Source organism: Neomonachus schauinslandi, chromosome 4 (genome assembly GCF_002201575.2).
Source record: "Neomonachus schauinslandi chromosome 4, ASM220157v2, whole genome shotgun sequence".
Lineage (NCBI taxonomy): Eukaryota > Metazoa > Chordata > Mammalia > Carnivora > Phocidae > Neomonachus > Neomonachus schauinslandi.
This window is the reverse complement of record NC_058406.1, coordinates 63,700,372-63,724,682: the sequence shown is the minus strand read 5'-3', so window position 1 is coordinate 63,724,682 and position 24,311 is coordinate 63,700,372. Positions and strand designations below refer to the sequence as shown.

Below are 24,311 nucleotides of genomic sequence, written 5' to 3'. Positions count from 1 at the left end.
GACACTAAACAGTCAAGTACATAGCTTAGCTAAAGGACAAGGCTACTATATAAATGACCGCAAAAATCCTACCAAAATTCTCAACAGTATAACATGAATTATTATGCAAGTACTGCTTTGCCTAGCACTCGAATTGTAACAGGCATGTTATCAACTATACGGTCAACTCTTTATTACATACATTTTGACTGCTTATGGAAAATTTTAATATTCAATTGGATTCCCTTTGCTCTCCAAAATGTTTTCTAGACACCATCATCACTTTGCGTGATCAAGGAATATGCTCTAGAATCAACATCTGCCTATGCTGTAGAAAGACTGCTGTTATCTAAAACCAACCAACCAACCAATTTGCAATCCAAAAACAAATATATGTTCGGTATACTATCTATAACCATGATTTCCACTAGTTAGTTGAAAGTGTGTCAAAAGAAGCAGCATTGGAGAAGAATTAGGATTTAAAAGAAAAAAATTATAGGACTTTAATAACTCATACTTTAAGGAGATCTGATACGTAAAAATCTAGATTTATAGCAAGACTTATAGATATAGAGTTACTAGCATAATGAGAACCTTTAAGCAGCTTTGACTCACAAAAATCCAACTTATTTTTAAAAACACATAGTAAATAAAAAGAGATCCAGTTGATTAAATATGGAAACTAAAGAACTGAAGAAGCAAGCTGGTATAGATTAATATACTAAACACAAGTTTGATCATATAAATACTACCTTTCAGTATTTAAAGAAAGTTATTGAGTAAACTATAAACCAAAAAAAGGCATAAGGAAAAAGAACTGTTAGAGAACTAGGATACTGTAAGGATGTGTTACTAAAAGATTTTTTTTTTCAGTCTTCTAATACAAACTTCTGTTGACATCCACTGAACAATTCAGACCTAAACCTAAAACCTTCTGGGAGAGACAGGTTCAAAATCCAATTTTCAATTTACATAGTTGTATTTTTTTGTTTTCAAATGATTCAGCTATGGAGAACATTTCTCTCTTTTTAAAAATAGCTTTGCTTATTACACACTATAAAATTAACCCATTGCAAATATGTAATTCAGTGATTTTAGTAAAGTTGTAGAGTTGTGCAGCCACCATCACAATCCAGTTATCGATCATTTCCATCAACCCAATGAGTTCTCTTTGTTTCTATCTGTAGCTAAGCCCTGCTCCCACTTCTAGCACTAGGCAACCCACTCATCTGCTTTCTTTCTCTACGAGTGTGCCTTTTCCATGCATTTTATATAAATGGAATCATAGAATATGTAGCCTTTGACATCTGACTTCTTTTATTTAGCATAGTTTTTGAGGTTCATCCATGTTGTAGCATGTTTTATTATATCAATCCTTTTAATTGCTAAGTAGTATTCCAGCATGTACGTGTGTGTGTGTGTGTGTACATATATGCCACATTTTGTTTATCCATTCACTTAATGATAGTACTTTTAAATTCTTCCCAATTTGGGGCCATTACAAATAATGCTGCCATGAATATTCACATACATGTCTTCTTGTGGACCTATGTTTTCATTTCTCTTTTATAGATTTCTATGAGTGGAACTGCTGGGTAATATGGTAAATTTAAAACATCTCTATTTTTATCCAAATTTTTTTAAACCAAGCCTTTAAAATTGTGGATATTAGAGATTTTCAAAACATGAATAAACTGGATCACTGGTTCTCTTACTTTCTAACTATATAAATTTAGCTTGTTCAACTCATACACTTTTCAGTTCATAGTTCCTGTTCCCATTGTCCCAGGCCTTGAAAGAGAGTGTAATAACTGGAGGGGGGTAAGGAGTATATTATGTAAATTACTAATAGCCCCACAGTCCTAAAATTCAGTATTTTGTTACTACTGGAGAAACACATTGGGTGATGGAACCAGGCCTGCAGGCATAAACTGACCAATGAATGGCAAAGAGAAAAAATGTTTTCCCATTTAAACAGTATACCTAAAAGGGATTTTTCCAAAGTATAAATGAGCTATTCTGAATAAAGAGCAAATAAACATAATGCTTTTCTGTAAAGGAAGAGTAATTTCTAAAAAATAGCCAAATAATTTTCATTTAACTATATTCTCAAGTAACTCATAACTAGAGAGTATTTCTGAATATATTTCAATGCTTTAAAACACTTATTCTTCCCTATTACCTCTATTGCTTATATCAATTCTCTGAATCAAGAACAACAAAAAAAGAGATTCAGGGTACACAGATGATACTGCTTTCATTTTTAAAAAATTCATTCACTGATAATGATCAGTAAAAGTCAACCTAGAGAAACATCACTCAAGAAAAACACTATTAAGAGGTAATGTTAAGCCAAGAAAAATGTATCATGTGATGACTTGAAAATTCTGAAGATAAATATCCTTAGAAAACACTGAATCCTATGGCTTAATTATAAACAAACTTGAGCTAGCAGTGAGACGTGGTTTAAGCAGGGGCTATCTGCTTTTACAGGGGAATGTTTGTGGATTTCTTTACAAAATTACAAATAACTTCTTTAGAAGGAGTATATTGTTTGTAGTATCTCAGAATCCTGCTTAGCTTTCGAGATGAACCTAATCATAGTATTTTGATTAGTAAGGCCATAAGAAACAGGCAGAATTGAACTGGCCATTGCGTGCCTTTTTCAATACTGACTTTGTAAGAACCTGACACAGCAGGTCCTCATCACACCAAAACCAAGAGCAGAAAGCAATTTTTGGCAACTCAAGTCAAAAAGAAAAACAAAACAAAGAAAGGAAAAAAAAAAAAAAACCTTTACACAATCACCCTGCTTATATAAATTTAGTTTTTTAACTCAAAATGAGCAGTTACTGCTTCACTGTATTTTAGCATATATCTGATTAGGAAAACTTTATGTTAAATGCGATAAAGGAGGCAAAGAAATAAAAAAGGTTTTCATAACTACAATGATTTAAAAGAGAATATTTTGGGAGAAAAAAATTAATAATGAAGTAACTTAGTTCTGATTCAAAATGTTGAAAATTCCAGAATCTGTAGGAATTAAAGTGTTTTTGTTGTTGCTGTTAATTAGCAATTTAAAATAGCCTTACTTTATAGCCACATTTATATGGAAATGATGGACAAACTTAATTTAAAATACAGAACGATAAAGGGATAATCTTAATAACCCCCATTTACTGTACTCAACTAGTTTCTGATCTCACGATGAAAGAAACAAAAGTATGGCAGGGAGAGCAAAGGGAAGTTGTCATGCTTTCCTCTATACCTAGGTAGTAAAATTTCTGAAGACATAATGTGACCTGTACGTAAATCAATAACTGTTCTAATGAGGTGGCCATTTTAGGTCAAAAACTGTATTTCTGAGATCTCATTTTCTTGGCACACAATTACTGTTTACAATTAAGCTAAAAACTTGTTCTGGTATTTTATGACATCAGGAAAATTCTTTCCTCTCCAGGCAAAACGCCAAAAACAACCAGAACTAAATGCCTGGGCCTTCTGCTTCTCAGAGAGAAGATTCTATCTTGTTCAATCTAAATTAAATTGCTATCAGAGAGGCAAAAAACTTGTTTTGTTTTTGTGAATAAAATATAAACTACCCAGAATTTGAACTGCCAATCTTAACATTTTAAATGAGTGAAGGACCTTTAGTGGTTCCGGCAGAAAATTCATTAGAAAACAAAACAGGTTGCATAAGACTTTTGACACAATTCATTAATGGGTATGGGAATGTGATGTTTCTTTTCAAATATACAATGTTAACGTTATAAATCTAATGGCAGAAGATATATATATTACAAAATGCCAAAATCAAGAAAAAGGCAAACAAGTATATTTCATTCACAGCTATATAATAATATTCATTCAGATGATCTAAGATAAAATCTTATTTTTATCCATTATTTGTCTTTCTACTTTGATGTCTGAGAATTTAAAGATAACCAGAAGGCTGAAAGAGCGGGGGGGGAAAAAGAGAGAGAGAGAGAGTGAGACAGAGCTGGAGAGACCAAAAGATATACACGGAATACTTACCTTCCTCCCCAAACTGATCATATATTTCTCTCTTTTTAGGATCACTCAATACTTCATAAGCTTCTGCGACCTCTTTAAATTTTTCCTCTGCTTGAGGAGATTTGTTCTTGTCCGGATGAAATTTGAGGGCTTGTTTTCGGTAAGCCTTTTTAATATCTTCATCTGAAGCTCCTTTTTCAATTCCCAAAATGCAATAATAGTCTTTCCCCATTTCGAATGCCTTGAAATGAACTTAGATTTCCCTTTGTGAAAGAAAACAGCGTCCCCAGTCTTAGCAGTACGATTCTAAGAAAAATAAACCAAGCTGGGTATTTTAAAAGTTAAAGCAAATCAGCAATTCAGCTTCGCTGTCTTAAGGCAGCAAGCAAACCACGTCTCTGTATTTAATTCCTTCCTCAAAGGCTCACTTACAGATAAATATACACTACACAGGAGACAGCCTCCTTCTAGATCCTCCCATTTTCACTACGTGTCTCTGTACTTTCTAGAACAGCAAATGCTACAGGACGTCACTTCCCCAGCTGCCTCTAGTCAAAGTACTGAGCTAGGTTTTCTCCTCCTCCACGATTAACTATTCATTTTCCTTCTGGCTCTCCCATTTTTATTTCCTTTTTAAGAAGCTGAGTGGATTCAAAAACCAATATTTCAGCATAGCAGGTCATAACTCCATATTTATTTACTCTATTGTAGGTGAAAAAACAAAAATAATTACAGCCATTAGGCATCCTATGTTAAAATAAATTAAAAGTATTATACAAATAAAGGTACCCTTGAACTTATTTTAGGTATTTTAATTTTAATTTCAAGTTATCCAAATGTAAGATATACAATACTAAAATCTGGTTTGTTTAAATTAAAATTTTCAGATAATTTGTGTCATTTTTAGAATTCCTGGGATCTAGCAATCAGAAATGCCAAGAAGTCCATATGCCAATTTCACATTGTAAAAGGCTACATATCATTAACATCAAAAGCAATAAGGGACTTAAATATTATTTTAGCTAGTGGTTTTAACTAGTTTTTTGTAGTATACAAGAGTTAATAGTCTGGCAAACTAAATATTTGTGAAAGCTTCATATCTGATTTTAGTTACTTCAGCAAAAACAGAATGAGATTCCACTTTTACCCCCCTCCCCGCCTCCGCCCAATTCCTAGGGTCACTAAAGAATTTTTGTGCTGCAGGAAAGATAGAAGACAAGTATCAGGTTACAGACAGTAAATACTCATGTTTCTTATAAGACCTTGACTGGATCATTTTAAAATCTGGATATGCTATTTATGGGGCAGTGATATGAGAAGTATTTTTTTCTTTTAAAAACACATTTCCCTAATTATAAATAGCAATACTCATTGCTGAAGATTTTGGAAAACACAGAAGGAAAAAAGAAGAAAAAAGTATAAAATGAAAACCTCCCTATCATACCACTTTAGGTAATCCCTGCTAAATGTTAGTGTATTTCCTTCTAGTCCTTTTTTTTCTGATAGATATTTATGTTTATTTGTTGTAGTTTTGTATTTTTTTTGTTAACAAAGTTTATGTCCTATCATTTATATACCCTTTCAATGTCTGCTTTTTATATATATATGTATATATATATGATACTTATGAGAAAAATTTTCAATGTATATTACTCATCTTTTATCTCCTATATTGTTATGTCATCTTTTCAAAAATGTTCCCATTTCTAATATGGAAAGATGGATTAATAAGAAAATATGAAAAGAATTGCACAGTCCTATAAATATCTTAAATCTGTAAGCTTAAAAGAAAAACAGAACATGTAAAGGAAAAGTAAATGTACATATATGTTTAGAATATGATGAAAAGTTAATGATCACGTGTTAACCTTTAAAGATATGGAAACACCTACTCTATATGCCAAGCAGCTTTACATTCATGATTCAGCAATTCTTTCGGAACGTTCATCTTTGTACATTTGACAGCTAGGATTTCCTATTTTTCAAAACTCTCTCCTTTAAAAATACTTTGGTTTTAGAAATGTATAGCATCTGTCTAGCCTATTTACAGGTTATAGAGGTTTGTCAGCTAGCGATTCAAGCAAATTTTTTAGTCCCACCAAGGAATACTCAATGTCAAAAGGTTAACCATTCAAATCCAAAACAACTTGGGGGAAAATGCTAATATCCAAAGTCACCTTAAAACTCCTGCTTTAAAAAAAAATGCAAGTTGAAGTCCAGTGCAATGATCAGCATCTAGAGTAGGGTAAAAATATAACAAAAATCACCTTTTCTAGAATTAATTCCTCTTTTATTTTTTTTATTATTTTTTTTAATTTATTCATTTGGGACACAGAGATACAGAAGGAGAGAGAGAGAGAGCATGAGCAGGGAGAGAGGCAGAGGGAGAGGGAGAAGCAGGCTCTCCACTGAGCAGGGAGCCCGACGTGGGGCTCGATCCCAGGACCCCGGGATCATGACCTGAGCCGAAGGCAGACGCTTAACCATCTGAGCCACCCAGGCGCCCCTAGAATTAATTCCTCTTTTAAATATTCACTACCAAAGAAACACTGACATTACTATCTATGAAAAGTCTGAATTGTTCTGGTGGGTAATGCTGGGAGGAAAGAAAAAACAGATTCTTACCTGATTCAGTCATTTTCAGGTAGCTAGAAATATTATCAGGACTTGACACATTAAAGGATTTTAGAACCCAAAGGCTAGATCTTCCACATTTCCGAGAAGTGCATTACATATTAACAAATGGAAACAAATCTGACTTTCCACATATAGAGAGAAGGGTGATAAAGGATTTTCATACTTCTTCAAATATCATACACACAAAAAAAAGAATCATAGTGCTAAACTTGAAAAGCAAGAATCCATCTCAACTTTGAAATTTCAAGTTAATAAGGAAGCAATTATAATTTTAAATAATATAAAACAATCTAGCTAGGTTTTGATAAAATGAGTTGTGTAAATGATTCTTTCAAACATTTGGGAACAATGCCAACAGACACAAGATAAAATGTTCAACATCACTGATCATCAGGGAAATGCAAATCAAAACCACAATGAGATACTACCTCACACCAGTCAGAATGGCTAATATCAAAAAGACAAGAAATAACAAATGTTGGTGAGGATGTGGAGAAAAGAGAACCCTTGTGCACTGTGGTAGGAATGCATATTGGTTAGCCACTGTCAAAAATAGTACGGAGCTTCCTCAAATATTTAAAAATAGAAATACCACACAATCCAGTGATTCCACTACTGGGTATTTATTCAAAGGAAACAAGAACAGTAATTCAAAAAGATAGATGCACCCACATATTCATTACAGCATTATTTACAATAGCCGAGATATGGAAGCAACCTAAGTGTCCATTCATAGACGAATGGATAAAGAAGATATTATATGCATAGAATGAATAAGTCACAGGGATGAAAGGTACCACACAGGGAATATAGAGAGTGGTATTATAACAGTGTTGTATAGTAACAGATGGTAGCTACACTTGTGAGCATAACATAACATATAGAGTTGCTGAATCACTATATTGTACACCTGAAACTAATGCAATATTGTGTATCAACTATACTTCAGTAAAGAAAATAAATATGGCAGCATCAGGAGGAAAGGTCGCGGGGATCAAGGCCAGATCATACCCAGAGCCAGGTGAGCCTGACTACCTTTCCACTGTTTCAATGTCAAGTGAGCAGAAAAAAAGCAACATGGATCCCAGGAAACAAGGTAGGCCCAAGGAAAAAGGAAACAGTACATTCAGGCTACGGAGGAAAAACATCCTTTTTTTTTAAGAGCTAAAATTCACTGGGCACCTGGGTGGCTCAGTGGGTTAAGCATCCAACTCTTGATCTCAGCTCAGGTCTTGATCTCAGGATCAGGAGTTCAGGCCCTACGCTGGGCTCCATGCTGGGTATGGAGCCTAGTTAAAAATAAAAAAAAAATAATAATAAAAATAAAATAAAATCCACTACATTTTTATTTTAAAAGAATGAGAAACACTCAAATAAGCAGAAAAGTTATTCCTAAAATGTGTAGATCTATACTACTCTCCTAGGATTATCTCTCAGAGCCTTTGAAAGGAGTGTGGCCCTACCCACACCTTGGTTTAGCTGCCAGAAGTGTGAGAATAAATTTCTGTTGTTTTAAGATGTCTCCTTTGTGACAATTTGTTTTAGCAGCCCTAGAGAACTAGTACAGTGAGATATACAAAAAAGTATATGTGATGTAAATTGGCAGTTCAAAATGGGTAACAATAAAATAAACACCCATTTATCCATTAAAAATAAATAAATAATAAAAATAATTTAAAAAACCATTTGGGAACAACTCACAACCCTGTGATCAAAACCTGAGCTGAGATCAAGAGTCAGACACTTAACTGACTGAGCCGCCCAGGGGACCCTGGGAACAGTTATTAAAAATGATTTTAAAATCTCTGTAAATACCATACCTGGAAATTTGTCCCTAGAAATAATCCAAAGACAAAAAACTATTAAGTATACCAATATACTCATTGCAATTAGATGCAATAGAGTAGTGGACTGATATAATTATTAAACTACATAGTACTTCAGAGAAATTTTGCTCTTATATTTACTTTTTCAGACTAAGCTGTCTCCTCTACCACTTAGGGGTTAAAAATCCATTACACAGTCACTTTACATTAAATTTTTTTCATCTAAGTTTTTTTTCATCTATGAGATAAGTGTAGGGTTTTTTTTTTTTTTTAAATGGGGGTGTGTAACCAACTGTCATCCCTATAAATAATTATCACGAGGGACGCCTGGGTGGCTCAGTTGGTTAATCGTCTGCCTTCGGCTCAGGTCATGATCCTGGGGTCCTGGGATGGAGTCCCACATCGGGCTCCTTGCTCGGCAAAAGGCCTGCTTCTCTCTCTGCCTGCCGTTCTCCCTGCTTGTGCTCTCTCTCTCTCTGGCAAATAAATAAATAAAATCTTTAAAAAAAATTAAAAAAATAATTATCATGACAAAAATAGTATGTAAAGGGAAAAGTAGTGGCAGTTTTTAGGGAAAATGGAGCTGAGATGTGAACAAAGCTCATTTAATATTTTTAAAAGTACAAAAAGGGTCACCTGGGTGGCTCAGTTGGTTAAGCATCTGCCTTTGGCTCAGGTCATGATCCCAGAGTCCAGGACTGAGCCCCACCATGGGCTCCCTGCTCAGCGGGGAGTCCACTTCTCCCTCTCCCCCCCTACTCGTGCTCTTTCTCTCAGATAGATGGAATCTTTAAAATAAAAATAAAAAAATAGGGCGCCTGGGTGGCTCAGTTGGTTAAGCGACTGCCTTCAGCTCAGGTCATGATCCTGGAGTCCCGGGATCGAGTCCCCCATCGGGCTCCCTGCTCGGCAGGGAGTCTGCTTCTCCCTCTGACCCTCCTCCCTCTCATGCTCTCTCTATCTCATTCTCTCTCTCAAATAAATAAAAAAAATCTTTTAAAAAATAAATAAATAAATAAAAATAAAAAAATAAAAATAAATAAAAAAATAAAAGTAAAAATAAAAGCAAAGCCAAAAAAACTACATAATAGTCTATTTGAAATATTGTTTAAAAATCACATAAATCCCGGGGCGCCTGGGTGGCTCAGTCGTTAAGCGTCTGCCTTCAGCTCAGGTCATGATCCCAGAGTCCTGGGATCGAGCCCTGCATCAGGCTCCCCACTCTTCGGGAAGCCTGCTTTCCCTCTCCCACTCCCCCTGCTTGTGTTCCCTCTTTCGCTGTGTCTCTCTCTGTCAAATAAATAAAATCTTTAAAAAAAAATCACATAAATCCTGCTTATATGATTTTATAGGTATATATATGTGTGGCTGGCTCAGTTGGCATGACATGTGACTCTTGATCTTGGGGTCCTGAGTTTAAGCCCCATATTGGGTGTAGAGCTTACTTTAAAAATAAGTAAGTAAATAAATAAATGAAAATTACAAAGAGATTTTCTCCTTAATGTTTACAGTTTACAAGCTTAAATTCTCATGCTGGGGTAGGGGTGATTCATCTCTAACTGAAGGTAAGTTACAATATATTTTAAGAGATTTTAGTTTTTTCAACCAAATCAGAAAACTTAAGTGTGTTTATTATTTTGTTCATCAAAGTTTTTTTTTTTTTAAACACAGTTTAACAGTTTTTGTGCCCAATAATATGTGGAGGAAGTGTGTCACTCTATCTTAGGGAGACATGGGCCAGAATTAAGTAAACATTCTAATGACTTTTTTTTTTCAAAAACTTCAACAAAGCTTCCTTATTTGTGATATTATGCTTTCATAGTAATTACAGATAAATATTTTTACAGAAGAACGAGTCCTTTTTGATTGTATAATCACAGTTTAAAATATTATATATGTTTAGATCATGAGAGCTAAAAATAGCACTTTACCACACACAATCTTTAAAGTACATAAGTAGTCATTCAACTGATGCCTTCTTCACCTTCTACTTTGGCTTTATTAATAGACAATAAAAAAGGTTTTTTTCCTCCAATTCACAAATCATTTCTCAGTTTATAATACATTAGTACGAAGAAAGACAGCATGCCTTCCAGAGTCTCAGAAGAAATCACTATTGAAATTCAGATCATCACTTAAATACTTAAAGACAGATGACTTCTAATATTTTACCAATGCTCCTGTTGGAAACTTTTTGTCAATATTTAATTCTTAAATGGGTACATTTAGTCCAGAAATTTCTCATCAAGTAATTAATTTTAGTAAGTTGTGACTTCCATTCCCCAGTGCTTCTTATCCCAGAATAAACAAACCGAGGCTCTTTTACACCTTGTTCCCACAGTGCTTTAGATAGCTGAATCGTGGTTATAAAATTTGCTAGGGTGGCACCAGGGAATACTGACAGTGTAGTGGTTAAAAACACAGATTTTGGAGCCAGACTGCCTAGGTTAGAGTTCTGACAACACCACTTACTAGCTGTGTGGTCTTTGACTTAACTTTTCTGTGCCTCAGTTTCCTCATCTGTCAAGTGGGATTAGCATTAATATTACTTCATAGGGCTGATGTGAGGATTAAATGAGATAAATGTGTGATACACTTAAATGTGACTGGCACATAATGAGGACTATGAAAATGTTAGCTACTATTGTGATGACAATGATCTCATCATATGAACTAGAAGAACTTTTTTCTAGAAAAAAAATTACCATACCATAGGAATAATAAAATGTCCTTATTTACATTTACTTTTTTATATACATCCACACACAACAGCTGTCAAACTAAGAATAAATGGCTCTTTCCAAATAGCCCAGTTAATATTTGCTACTTACTCATCTTGACTGTTAAAATTTAAAATCATTATACTTTCACATAGATAGCATTCATTGTATTTCAAATGCAAATCTCAAATACATTGACTATTTCAAACACAGTAATCAAGCAGTGTGGTATTGGTGAAAGAACAGGCAAATAGACCAATTGAACAGAATAGAGAACCCAGAAATAGACACGTATAAATACGGTCAACTAATCTTTGACAAAAGAGCAAAGGCAATATAATGGAGAAAAAACAGTCTTTTCAACAAATGGTGCTGAACAACTGGACATCCACTTGCAAAGAAATGAATCTAGACACAGACCTTAAACCTTTCACAAGAGTTAACTCAAAATGCCCTGAGGACCCAGTTGCAGCCGCGGACCCCGGCGGCAGGGCCAGGTTCGGAACCATGAGCTGGATTCCTTTCAAGACCAGGCAGCCCAAGAAACAGATTGTCCCCAAAACAATGGAGAGAAATTTTGAGAGGGAGTATGGAAAACTCCAGCAGCTGGAGGAGCAGACCAGGAGGCTGCAGAAGGACATGAAGAAGAGCACCGTTGCTGACCTGACCATATCCAAATCTGCCGGGAAGATATCCTTGGATTTGCTCTCCAATCCCCTCTGTGAGCAAGACCAGGACTTCCTGAACATGGTGACAGCTCTGGACACAGCCATGAAGCGGACGGACACCTTCAACCAGGAAAAGGTGAACCAGATTCAAAAGACCGTGACTGAACCCTTAAAAAAGTTCGGCAGTGTCTTCCCGAGCCTAAACATGGCGGTGAAAAACAGCAGGAGCAGGCCTGGCAGGACTACTGGAGATTGCAGGCCAAGGTGGAGAAGTATGAGGAGAAGGAGAAGACAGGGCCCGTGCTGGCCAAACTCCACCAGGCCCGAGAAGAGCTGCGGCCTGTGCAGGACGACTTTGAGGCCAAGAACAAGCAAGCTCCTGGATGACATGCCGAGATTCTACCACAGCCGGCTCGACTACTTCCATCCAGCCCAGCTTTGAGGCCCTGATCCGAGCCTAGGTTTGGTACTACTCTGAAATGCAGAAGATCTTTGGAGACCTGACCCAGCAGCTTGACCAGCCTGGCCACCCTGATGAGCAATGGGAGAGGGAGAATGAGGCCAGACTGAGGGAGCTCAGAGCCCTCTCTGTTGTGGCTGATGACTGAGTCCTCACCACCCTTTCAAAGACTCCTGGGACACCTCTCTGGTCTTTGCCCTTGTCAAGCTTAGGCTCAGGCGTCAGCCAGCAAAAGGCCCTCCCCTGAAGAGAAGTACGGGGACAGCAGTGGCCCCTGCTCTACCTCACCAGCCCTCTGCAATGAGCCTGGCACCAAGAGCCCCAAGCAGGCTGCTAGCTCCCCACCCATAGCAAGAGCCCAGATGGGTAAGCAGGGCAGAAAAACTCCAGGGGCCTTCTCATTTCCAAAAGAACCATCCAAAGGGCATCCTGGCCTAGGGCCTGAGCAAACTTCCAGCCTTCAAAGGCACAGGCTTTTTCTGCTCACCTGAGGTCTTAGCCTTGCTTGTATGGTCATGATCACATCTACCTCCAGAGACCCATCCTGGGGAGTCCACCCGCCCTTGTTGTCTTTCCACTTCAGACTCCTCTTTTCTGAAGAGGCCCGAGACACTGCCATGGGCAACAGAAGAGCTGTGGTTCCCCCAGCCCAGACAGACCCCTCACTCCAGCCTCCCAGCATGACAAAAACTGGCTTAGCCCACTTTTGTCCCTTAGGCCAAGGGCAGAGAAAAGCCCCAAGCCTTGCAGGTTCCCTAGGAAACCCGACTCACCTCGAGTCAATAGGCTACAGACCACACAAAATGTCACAGACTGATTCACAGACCTCAAAGCAAGAACAGGGGTTTGTCTCACCAGAATATTTGGAATTTTATTTTTTCAAGTAAAGTTTTCAATAAAATTAAAAAAAAAAGAATTAACTCAAAATGGATCACAGACCTAAGTGTAAAATGCAAAACTGTAAAACTCCTAGGACATATGAAAAAATCTAGATGACCTTTGGTTTGGCAATGATTTTTAAATACAATACCAAAGGAACAGTTCATGAAAGAGAGAATTGATAAGCTGGACTGCATTAAAATTATAATTTTCTGCTGAAAAAGATATTGTCAAGAGAATGAGTAAACAAGCCACAGATTGGGAGAAAATATTTCAAAAGACATCTGAATCTGCAACAATGTGGATGGAACTAGTATTATGCTAAGCGAAATAAGTCAATCAGAGAAAAACAAATACCATATGTGTTCACTCATGGGAATTCTTAAGAAACAAAACAGATGAACATAAGGGAAGTGAATGAAAAATGAAATAAGATAAAAACAGAGAAGAGGGACGCCTGGGTGGCTGTAGTTAAGTGTCTGCCTTCGGCTCAGGTCATGGTCCTAGGGTCCTGGAATCGAGCCCCGCATCGGGCTCCCTGCTCTGCGGGAAGCCTGCTTCTCCCTCTCCCACTCCCCCTGCTTGTGTTTCCTCTCTCGCTGTGCCTCTCTCTGTCAAATAAATAAAATCGTAAAAAGAAAAAAAACCAAACAAACAGAGAGGAAGGCAAACCATAAGAGACTCTTTTTTTTTTAATTTTATTTTTATTATGTTAGTCACCATACAATACATCATTAGTTTTTTTTTTTTTTAAAGATTTTATTTATTTATTTGACAGAGAGAGACACAGTGAGAGAGGGAACACAAGCAGGGGGAGTGGGAGAGGGAGAAGCATGCTCCCTGCAGAGCAGGGAGCCCGATGCGGGACTCGATCCCAGGACCCTGGGATCATGACCTGAGCTGAAGGCAGTCGCTTAACCAACTGAGCCACCCAGGCGCCCATCATTAGTTTTTGATGTGGTGATTCATGATTCACTGGTTTCATATAACACCCAGTGCTCCATGCAATATGTGCCCTCCTTAATACCCATCACCAGGCTAACCCATCCCCCCACCCCCCTCTAAAACCCTCAGTTTGTTTCCCAGAGTCCATAGTCTCTCATGGTTCATCTCTCCCTCCAATTGCCCCCCCTTCATTTTTCCCTTCCTTCTCCTAATGTCCTCCATGCTATTCCCTATGTTTCACAAATAAGTGAAACCATATGATAATTGACTTTCTCTGTTTGACTTATTTCACTTAGCATAATCTCCTCCAGTCCCATCCATGTTGATGTAAAAGTTGGGTATTTATCCTTTCTGATGGCTGAGTAATATTCCATCATATATATGGACCACATCTTTATCCATTTATCTGCTGAAGGGCACCTTGGCTCTTTCCACAGTCTGGCTATTGCGGACATTGCTGCTATGAACATTGGGGTGCATATGGCCCTTTTGAGACTCTTAACTATAGAGAACAAACTGAGGGTTGCTGGAGGGGAGATGGGTGGAGGGTTGGGCTAAATGGGTGATGGGCATTAAGGAGACCACTTGGGATGAGCACTGGGTTTTATATGTAAGTGATGAATCACTAAGGTCTACTCCTGAAACCAATACTACACTATATGTTAACTAACCTGAATTTAAGAAAAATCTTGGGAGGAAAAAAAAGGACATATCTGATAAAGGACTATTATCCTAAATATATGAAGAACTTTGTTTCCCTTCTGACAAAATGGGAGATATTTGCAAATGTCTTATTGGATAAAGGGCTAGTATCCAAAATCTATAAAGAACTTATTAAACTCAACACCCAAAGAACAAATAATCCAAACAAGAAACAGAAGAAGACATGAACAGACATTTCTCCAAAGAAGACATACAAATGGCCGACACACGAAAAAATGTTCAACATGACTCAGCATCAGGGAAATACAAATCAAAACCACAATGAGATACCACCTCACACCAGTCAGAATGGCTAAAATTAACAAGTCAGGAAGCGACAGATGTTAGCAAGAATGCGGAGAAAGGGGAACCCTCCTACACTGTTGGTGGGAATGTAAGCTGGTGCAGCCACTCTGGAAAACAGTATGGAGGTTCCTCAAAAAGTTGAAAATAGAGCTACCCTACAACCCAGCAATTGCACTACTGGATATTCACCCCAAAGATATAAATATAGTGATCCAAAGAGGCACCTACTCCCCAACGTTTATAGCAGCAATGTCTACAATAACCAAACTATGGAAAGAGCCCAGATGTCCATCAACAGATGAATGGATAAAGAAGATGTGATATATATACACAATGGAATACTACTCAGCCATTAAAAAATGAAATCTTACCCTTTGCAATGACGTGGATGGAACTAGAGGGTATTATGCTAAGCGAAATAAGTCAGAGAAAGACAATTATCATATGATCTTACTCATATGTGGAATTTAAGAAACAAAACAGAGGATCATAGGGGAAGAGAGGAAAAAATAAAAGAAGACAAAATCAGAGAGGGAGACAAACCATAAGAGACTCTTAATCATAGGAAAAAAAACTGAGGGTTGCTGGAGGGGAGAGGGGTAGAGGGATGGGGTAACCAGGTGAGGGACATTAAGGAGGGCATGTGATGTAATGAGCACTGGGTATTATATAAGACTGATGAATCACTGACCTCTACCTCTGAAAGTAATAATACATTATATGTTTATTAATTCATTTAAATTTAAAAATGGAAAAACAAAACAAAAATATATAGGTGAAGAATTCTTAAAACTCAACAATAAGAAAACAAACCAATTAAAAAATGGGCCAAAGACCTTAACAGAAACCTCACCAAAGAAGATATACAGATGGCAAATAAGCATATGAAAAGATACTCCGTATCAAATGCCATCAGTGAAATGCAAATAAAAACAAATATACCACAACAAAGCTATTAGAATGGCCAAAATCCAGAACACTGGCAATACCAAATGCTGGCAAAGATGTAGAGCAATAGGAATTCTCATTCATTGTTGGTGGGAGTGCAAAATAGTACACTTTGGAAGATAATTTGATGGTTTCTTAGAAAACTAAACATATACTTATCATACGACCCCACAATCATGTTCCTTGGTATTTACTCAAAGGAACTGAAAAACTAGGTCTACACAAAAACCTGCACATGGATATTTATAGCAGCCTCATTCGTAACTGCCCAAATTTGGAAGCTTGGAAGCAACCAAGATGTCCTCTAGTAGGTGAATGTGATAAACTATGGTCATTCAGACCATGGAATATTATTCAGTACTAAAAAGAAATGAGCTAGCAAACCATGAAAAGACATGGAACTATAAATGTATATTACTAAGTGAAAGAAACCAGTCTGAAAAGACTATATACTATATGACATTCTGGAAAAGGTAAAACTATGGTGACAGTAAAAAAAAAAAAAAAAAAAAAAAATCAGTGGTAGTCAGGGGTTAGTGGGAAGGGAAGGATAAATAGGTAGAGTACAGAGGATTTTTAGGGCAGTGAAACTGCTCTGTATAATACTGAAATGGTGGGCACATGTCCTTATACATTTGTCCAAATTCATAGAATGTATAACACCAGAAGTGAACCCTAATGTAAATTATAGACTCTGGGTGATAATGATGTATCAATTTAAATTCACTAGTTGTAAATAAATGTCCTATTTAGTGGGAGACATTGATCATGGGGTGGGGGGATTGTGCATGTGTGGAGATTTATGGGAAACCTTCCACTCAATTTTGTGTGAACCTAAAACTGCTCTAAAAAAAAATAAAGTTTACTTAAAAATTTAAAAATAAATGTGAAAAAGGTACAATGTTTGTATTCTTAAAATACGTTTTTTGTTTTGTTTTGTTTTTAAGTAATCTCTACACCCAACGAGGAGCTTGAACTCATGACCTGGAGATCAAGAGTCGCATGCTCTACTGACTGAGCCAACCAGGTACCCCTTAAAATATGTATCTTTGATTTTAGAGTCAGATCTTTCCAGCCCTAATTCCTGTTGCTGCAGTTTCTGCTGTAAGTTTGGAACTCAGATGCTAAATTTTAGAAAAACCTTAGACTTTGAGCATGAGTTACAATACCTAAAAATTTTGTCATCATTACAAATGCAAATTTATCTCTAGGGAAAAAAATAGAAAAATATTAAAGAGATTCATTTCTTACTCCATCTAGGTTATAAGACAGAATAAGTAAACTTAAGGCAAGTGTCTATAAGACATTAAACCCTATTTAAATGTTCTAGAAATCCTATTTTTTTCTTAACTATAAAATGTCCTTCTTTAGGTTATTACAGTAATTTGGACTCGTATTTGGAATTAAACAGTCAACAGAATTTGAGTGCGTATTGTATAGTATTTGATGAGTACTATAAAACTTGTTTTAAAAGGTGGATATTATCATAGTGAACATTTTCCATGAATAAAGTATCTCATTCTTTACTAAGTGCTTACTATGTGCTATAAAAGAGATACACAACATCTTCACTTTCATTCAACTCATATTCTAGTGGGAGAAGACAACCAAGAAATGAGTTAATAAAGAAATGATAGAATTTTAGATAGTTTGAAGTGCTTTGAAGAAAAATTTTAAATGTTTCTAAGGCAGGAATTGATGGAGAGGGGCTACCTTACCCAGGATGGTCAGGGAAGACCTCGCTGTTTAGCTCTGCTTTAAGAATTATACTAAAAATTTGGCACTAAGATAGGTAGAGGAAAAGGAGCAAGGCTAGGTATCACAGTTTTAAAAAAGTATAATGCTTTCAGAAGAGCAAGTGGACTGGTGAAGAGCTCTTAATGACCTCTTTGATTCTATTATCAAGAAATGTATTCAGGGGCGCCTGGGTGGCTCAGTTGGTTGAGCGTCTGCCTTTGGCTCAGGTCATGACCCCAGGGCCCCAGGATCGAGCTTTGCACTGGGCTCCTTGCTCAGCGGGGCATCTGCTTCTCACTCTGCCCCCAACCCTGCTCTCATGCTCTCTCTCTTACTCTCTCTCAAATATTAAATAAAATCCTTAAAAAAAAAAAAAAAGAAATGTATTCAGCTCTCTTCACCTTTTCCATTTATTCCCCCCTTCCCCATGAACAACCTGTACATATCCCTCCAAGCCTACGGCTAACAATCAAGTTAAACAGTTTGATACACATAGGGTAACAATTAATGGCTTTAAGTAAGTGTGTTATGTAACTGTCACAGGATTTAAGGGACCATTAAGCCATAGAGAGTAGACGATGAAACTTGGAATGAGAGGAATTGGTTCTAATATTCCTAGCTTCACTATTTAGTATCTATATGAAGTTCTGGAAAAATGACTGTATCTCTGAGACTCAGTTCCCTTATTCTATAAAATAGATAACATCATTTATCTCATTAGACTGACATAAAGAATGAGAAAATATGTGAAAGGGCTTTACAAAAATAAAATACATACAAATGTTAATTATATGCTCATCTTGGGCTGGTATGGGGAAGTTTTATAAAAGAAAAATATGAGCAGGGTCTTGAAAGATTGATAGGATTTAGAAAGAAAGAGGGGCGGGCGCCTGGGTGGCTCAGTTGGTTGGGCGACTGCCTTCGGCTCGGGTCATGATCCCGGAGTCCCGGGATCGAGTCCCGCATTGGGCTCCCTGCTCAGCGAGGAGCCTGCTTCTCCCTCTGACCCTCCCCACTCATGTACTCTCTCTCTCTCTCTCATTCTCGCTCTCTCAAATAAATAAATAAATCTTTAAAAAAAAAAAAAAGAAAGAAAGAGGGGCATGGGGAAGGTTTTCTATTTGGACCGAGAACACAAAGCCCCATGGAAAAGAACATAAAATGTATGTGATACAGCAAAAAGACTGGTCAGATTACAGCATAGGATTTAGGAAGGCTCACATTAAGAAGCTGACAAAAGAAGTTATGGTTAGATTGTTGAGAGTTTTGAATGCCATTTTTTTAACTTAATGACTGCTCCTTCATGTTCTTCAAAAAGGGTTAATTCATTAGGTCTTTGAAAAAACTTTATTTTTCTACATAACCTCTATGCCCAATGTGGGGCTCAAACCCACAACCCCAAGATCAAGAGTGGCATGCTCTACCGACTAAGCCAGCCAGGAGCCCCAAAAACAAACTTTCTTTTAAAAGGTATTTGACATTCCTTTCTTTCTTTTGTTCATTCTTTTTCTTTTTCTCTTCCTTTTCTTTCTTTCTTTCTTTCTTTTTCTTTCTCTGTCTTTCTTTCTTTCTTAGATTTTATTTATTTATTTGTCAGAGAGAGAGAGAGCACAAGCAGGGGGAGCGGCAGGCAGAGGAAGAAGCAGACTCCCCGCTGAGCAGGGAGCCCAATGCAGAACTCAATTCCAGGACCCTGGGATCATGACCTGAGCTGAAAGCAGACACTTAACCAACTGAGCCACCCAGGGGTCCCAGGTATCTGACATTTCTTTTTTATTATTATTTTTTTATTAAAAAAACTTTATTAACATATAATGTATTATTTGTTTCAGGGGTACAGGTCTGTTATTCATCAGTCTTACACAATTCACAGCGCTCACCATAGCACATACCCTCCCCAATGTCCATCACCCAGTTTCCTTTGAAGCTAGTGAAATTACTTTCTTGGTTCTAAGGTATATTCTTGACAAAGTTTCATTAACATTTGTAAGCTTCGAGAGTAACAGTAAAAGATGTCAAACTAACCTAAAAAGAGAACAGAGCTGGGCGCCTGAGTGGCTCAGTCGTTAAGTGTCTGCCTTCAGCTCAGGTCATGATCCCAGGGTCCTGGGATCGAGTCCCACATCGGGCTCCCTGCTCGGCAGGAAGCCTGCTTCTCCCTCTCCCACTCCCCCTGCTTGTGTTCCCTCTCTCGCTGTCGCTCTGTCAAATAAAATCTTTAAAAAAAAAAAAAGATAACAGAGCTTTTATCAGTCATAATTCTCCTTGGACTACTGTCTGTACCATTGGAATTTCCCAGCACTTTATCACTATAGTTATATTGGTAACTCCCAAAGTTTTCAAGTTTTAATACTGTGTCATTGCTTGATTTTAATACTTTTCCTGCAGAAAGCACTATAATTGAATATACACATTTAATTTTATTGAATTAATGGCCTTTACAAAAGAAAAGATTTACAACAAAATTTAAAAGTACAGGGGTACCTGGTTGGCTCAGTCTTGGAGCATGCAACTCTTGATCCTGGGGTTGTGAGTTTGAGCCCCACGTTGGGTGTAGAAATTACTTAAAAATAAAATTTTAAAATAAATAAACAGGGGCATCTGGGTGGCTTAGTCAGTTGAGCATCCAACTCTTGATTTGGGCTCAGGTCATGATCTCAGGGTCATGAGATCCAGCCCCACATCAGGCTCCCCACTGGGTGTGGAGCCTGCTTAAGATACTTTCTCTCCCGGGCGCCTGGGTGGCTCAGTTGGTTAAGCGACTGCCTTCGGCTCAGGTCATGATCCTGGAGTCCCGGGATCAAGTCCCGCATCGGGCTCCCTGCTCAGCAGGGAGTCTGCTTCTCCCTCTGATCCTCCTCCCTCTCATGCTGTCTCTCATTCTCTCTCTCTCAAAAAAATAAAATCTTTAAAAAAAAAAAAAAAAGATTCTTTCTCTCCCTCTACCCCTCCCCTCTCCTCTCTCTCTAAAAATAAATAAATAAATAAATATTAAAAATAAAAATAAATAAAATTTAAAAGTACACGCCTTCAAAAAAACAAGATAATGTGAAATTGCTTTAAGAAGTTTATAAAAATTAGGAAGCCATGCTCCCGATGCCCCACTCTGCTCTGCTTGCTAGGCCCGCCGGCCCGCGCCCACCATGGCCACCATTCAGCAGCTGGTAGAAAGATGGCGCTTAGTGGAAAGCAAAGGCTTTGACGAATACATGGAGGAAGTAGGAGTGGGAATGGCTCTGTGAAAAGTGGGTGCAATGGCCAAACCAGATTGTATCATCTCTTCTGACGGCAAAAACCTCACCATAAAAACTGAGAGCACTTTGAAAACAACACAGTTTTCATGTAACCTGGGAGAGAAGTTTGAAGAAACTACAGCTGATGGCAGTAAAACTGAGACCGTCTGCAACTTCACAGACGGTGCGTTGGTTCAACATCAGGAATGGGATGGGAAAGAAAGCACAATCACAAGAAAATTGGAAAATGGGAAATTAGTGGTGGAATGCGTCATGAATAATGTCACCTGTACGCGGGTCTATGAAAAAGTAGAGTAAAAATTCCATCATCATTGTGTAGAGGAATTAGCTGTGAGGATGAACAAGCTCAGTTCAATGAGCAAATCTCCATACTGCTTTTTTTTTTCATTACTGTGTTCAATTATCTTTATCACAAACATTTCACATGCATCTCTTTCAAAGTGTTGATTTAATTAGGATCATCCCTTTGGTTAGTAAATAAATTTTTTTTTTTAAAGATTTTATTTATTTATTTGACAGAGAGAGAGAGACATAGCGAGAGCAGGAACACAAGCAGGGGGAGTGGGAGAGGGAGAAGCAGGCTTCCCGCAGAGCAGGGAGCCCGATGTGGGACTCGATCCCAGGACCCTGGGATCATGACCTGAGCCGAAGGCAGATGCTTAACGACTGAGCCACCCAGGCGCCTGGTTAGTAAATAAATTTGTGCTCAAAAAAAAAAGTTTATAAAAATTTAGGGGCGCCTGGGTGGCTCAGTCGTTAAGCATCTGCCTTCGGCTCAGGTCATGATCCCAGGGTCCTGGGATCGAGTCCCACATCGGGCTCCCTGCTCTGCGGGAAGCCTGCTTCTCCCTCTCCCACTCCCCCTGCTTGTGTTCCTGCTCTCACTTAGTCTCTGTCAAATAAATAAATAAAATCTTTAAAAAAAAAAATAGCCCAGTAACAACTTGCCCTTCTTTGTACCCTTTTTTACAAGAAGTCATTGAAAAACTTACTAGAGGACTAGTGAATATACAGTGAGCTAATCTCATACTTTCCTAGCATTTTGGAATTAGTTAAAATAAAGTATTCTCTATATTACTTTTTAATACTGAATCAGAGAGCTAAAAAAAAAAACTATAGAATTCTAGGTCATTTTAAATGGGTCTTGTAAATTGATATTTGATTATAACACTTTGACTATGTTGAAAGATCATATAATCTAAAGCAATGCTGTCCAACAGAAATATAAAGTGAGCCACATATGTCATATAAGCATTTCTAGAATCCACCTTTTAATAAAAGTAAAGAGAAAAGTAAAATTAATCTTAATAATGTATTTTATTTAACCCAATAAATCTAAGATATTATCATTACAACATGTAATCATTATAAAGATAATAATGTTGTTACTGAGTTAAAAAAATGACATTCGAAACTCTCAACAATCTGACCATAACTTTTTCTGTCAGCTTCCTAATATGACCTTCCTAAATCCTCTGCTATATAATCTGACCAGTTTTCTTGCTGTATCACACACATTTTATGCTCTTTTCCATTGCGCTTTGTGTTCTTAGTCCAAACTGAAAACCCTCCCCATCCCCCTCTTTCTTTCTAAATCCTATCGATAATAATGATCTTTTACACTCTTTTTTTGGCACTAAGTCTCAGAATCCAGTACGAATTTTACACTTATACAACATCTCAATTCAGATAGCCACATTTCAGGTCCTTAGCTTTCATGTGGCTAGTGGCCACTGTATCAGCCAGTGTAGACATAGAGGTTTCTACGAATCACCAGTGCTATAGTCCAATTTTTCAGAAATCTCAACCTATGAACTTAAGTCTCACACATACACATCTCTCACATGTGCATTTATGGGAAATAAAATCTTAACAGATGCACTCTAAAGAAAAGTCCATTTTTACTTATATAAAATAGTATCCCCGTGCTCACTTCAGCAACACATACACTATCATTGGAATAACACTGAAAGATTAGCAAGGCCCCTGTGCAAGGATCACATGCAGATTTGTGAAATGTTTACTATCTTACGAAAAGGTAAATATGTGAGGTGATGGATGTGAATTAACTAGAGGGGAGGAATCCTTTCACAGTGTAAACATATATCAAATTATCTCAAGTATCTTACAGTTTTGTCAATTTTACCTCGATAACATTGAAAAATAGCATTCCATTTGTTTTAAATATATTTTTTTTAATTTATTTATCTGACAGAGAAACAGCGAGAGAGAGGGAACACAAGCGGGGAGTGGGAGAGGGAGAAGCAGGCTTTCCGCAGAGCAGGGAACCCAGTGCAGGGCTCGATCCCAGGACCCTGGGATCATGACCCGAGCCGAAGGCAGACGCTTAACGACTGAGCCACCCAGGTGCCCCTAGTATTCCATTTTTTATCTTTAAGAAAAGATACTTGAGGGACGCCTGGGTAGCTCAGTCGATTAAGCGTCTGCCTTCGGCTCAGGTCATGACCTTGGGATTGAGCCCCTCATCAGGATCCCTGCTCAGAGGGCAACCTGCTTCTCCTTCTGCCCCTCCCCCTGCTCCTGCTCTCTCTCTCTCTCTCTCTCTCTCTCACATGCTTTCTCTCTCTCTCTCAAATAAATAAAATCTTTAAAAAAGGTACTTGTATTTTTTTGAAATGATACTTTACATTTAAAGTAGTGGGAATGGCTCCATTTACATACGTTCACTTAGTACATTTCTTTCACAGTGTTGAAAGTAAAAGCATCACTAGGAAATGAGGAACTTATGTGATTTTCACTTCATTCTTTTCTAAAGTTTCTCCTCTCATAAGGAGTCAGAGAAAGCATCAGAATCCGCTGGAAAACAAAAGGGAGCAGTCTGTGGCCACAGTGAAGTCAACGGTTCCTGGGAATAAGACAAGTAATACAAAGAAAAAAGTCTGTAGCACAGAGGAGAGGCAGGAAAGAACACAGGCTGCTATTTCACTGAACTGTTAGAATCTTAGCCAAGAGGCGCCTCGGTGGCTCAGTTGGTTAAGCGTCTGCCTTCGGCTCAGGTCATGATCCCAGGGTCCTGGGACCGAGCCCCACATCGGGCTCCCTGCTCAGCGGGAAGCCTGCTTCTCCCTCTCCCACTCCCCCTGCTTGTGTTCCCTCTCTCGCTGTGTCTCTCTGTCAAATAAATAAATAAAATCTTTTTTAAAAAAAAGTACAGAAGTGGTGAATAATGAAGGATCAACTGTATGATATACTACTACTGTTAATCTTCTACATTA

General features: G+C 37.7%; 1 protein-coding gene, 1 non-coding gene and 2 pseudogenes across 4 annotated transcripts in view; 3 read left to right on the top strand and 1 right to left on the bottom strand.

Moving 5' to 3' along the window:
• The window catches only part of DNAJB4 (DnaJ heat shock protein family (Hsp40) member B4), a 44,069-nt gene that overhangs the window by 5,513 nt on the left and 14,245 nt on the right, over positions 1-24,311 (bottom strand). For 2 of the 3 annotated variants that reach the window (XM_044914550.1, XM_021678180.1), the window contains exon 1: positions 4,015-4,519. In XM_044914550.1, coding sequence (XP_044770485.1) covers positions 4,015-4,225 — 211 coding nt within the window. In that variant the 5' untranslated portion in view covers positions 4,226-4,519. Of the gene's footprint in view, positions 1-4,014; positions 4,520-24,311 lie in introns of those variants that run through there. The other variant, XM_021678179.1, reaches the window with a different exon arrangement.
• On the top strand, positions 11,684-12,452 carry LOC110570187 (annotated as a pseudogene).
• Positions 20,965-21,372, top strand: LOC123324580 (annotated as a pseudogene).
• Positions 23,001-23,106, top strand: LOC123324708. Its single transcript, XR_006539979.1, has one exon. It is a non-coding gene; the product is annotated as a U6 spliceosomal RNA (small nuclear RNA).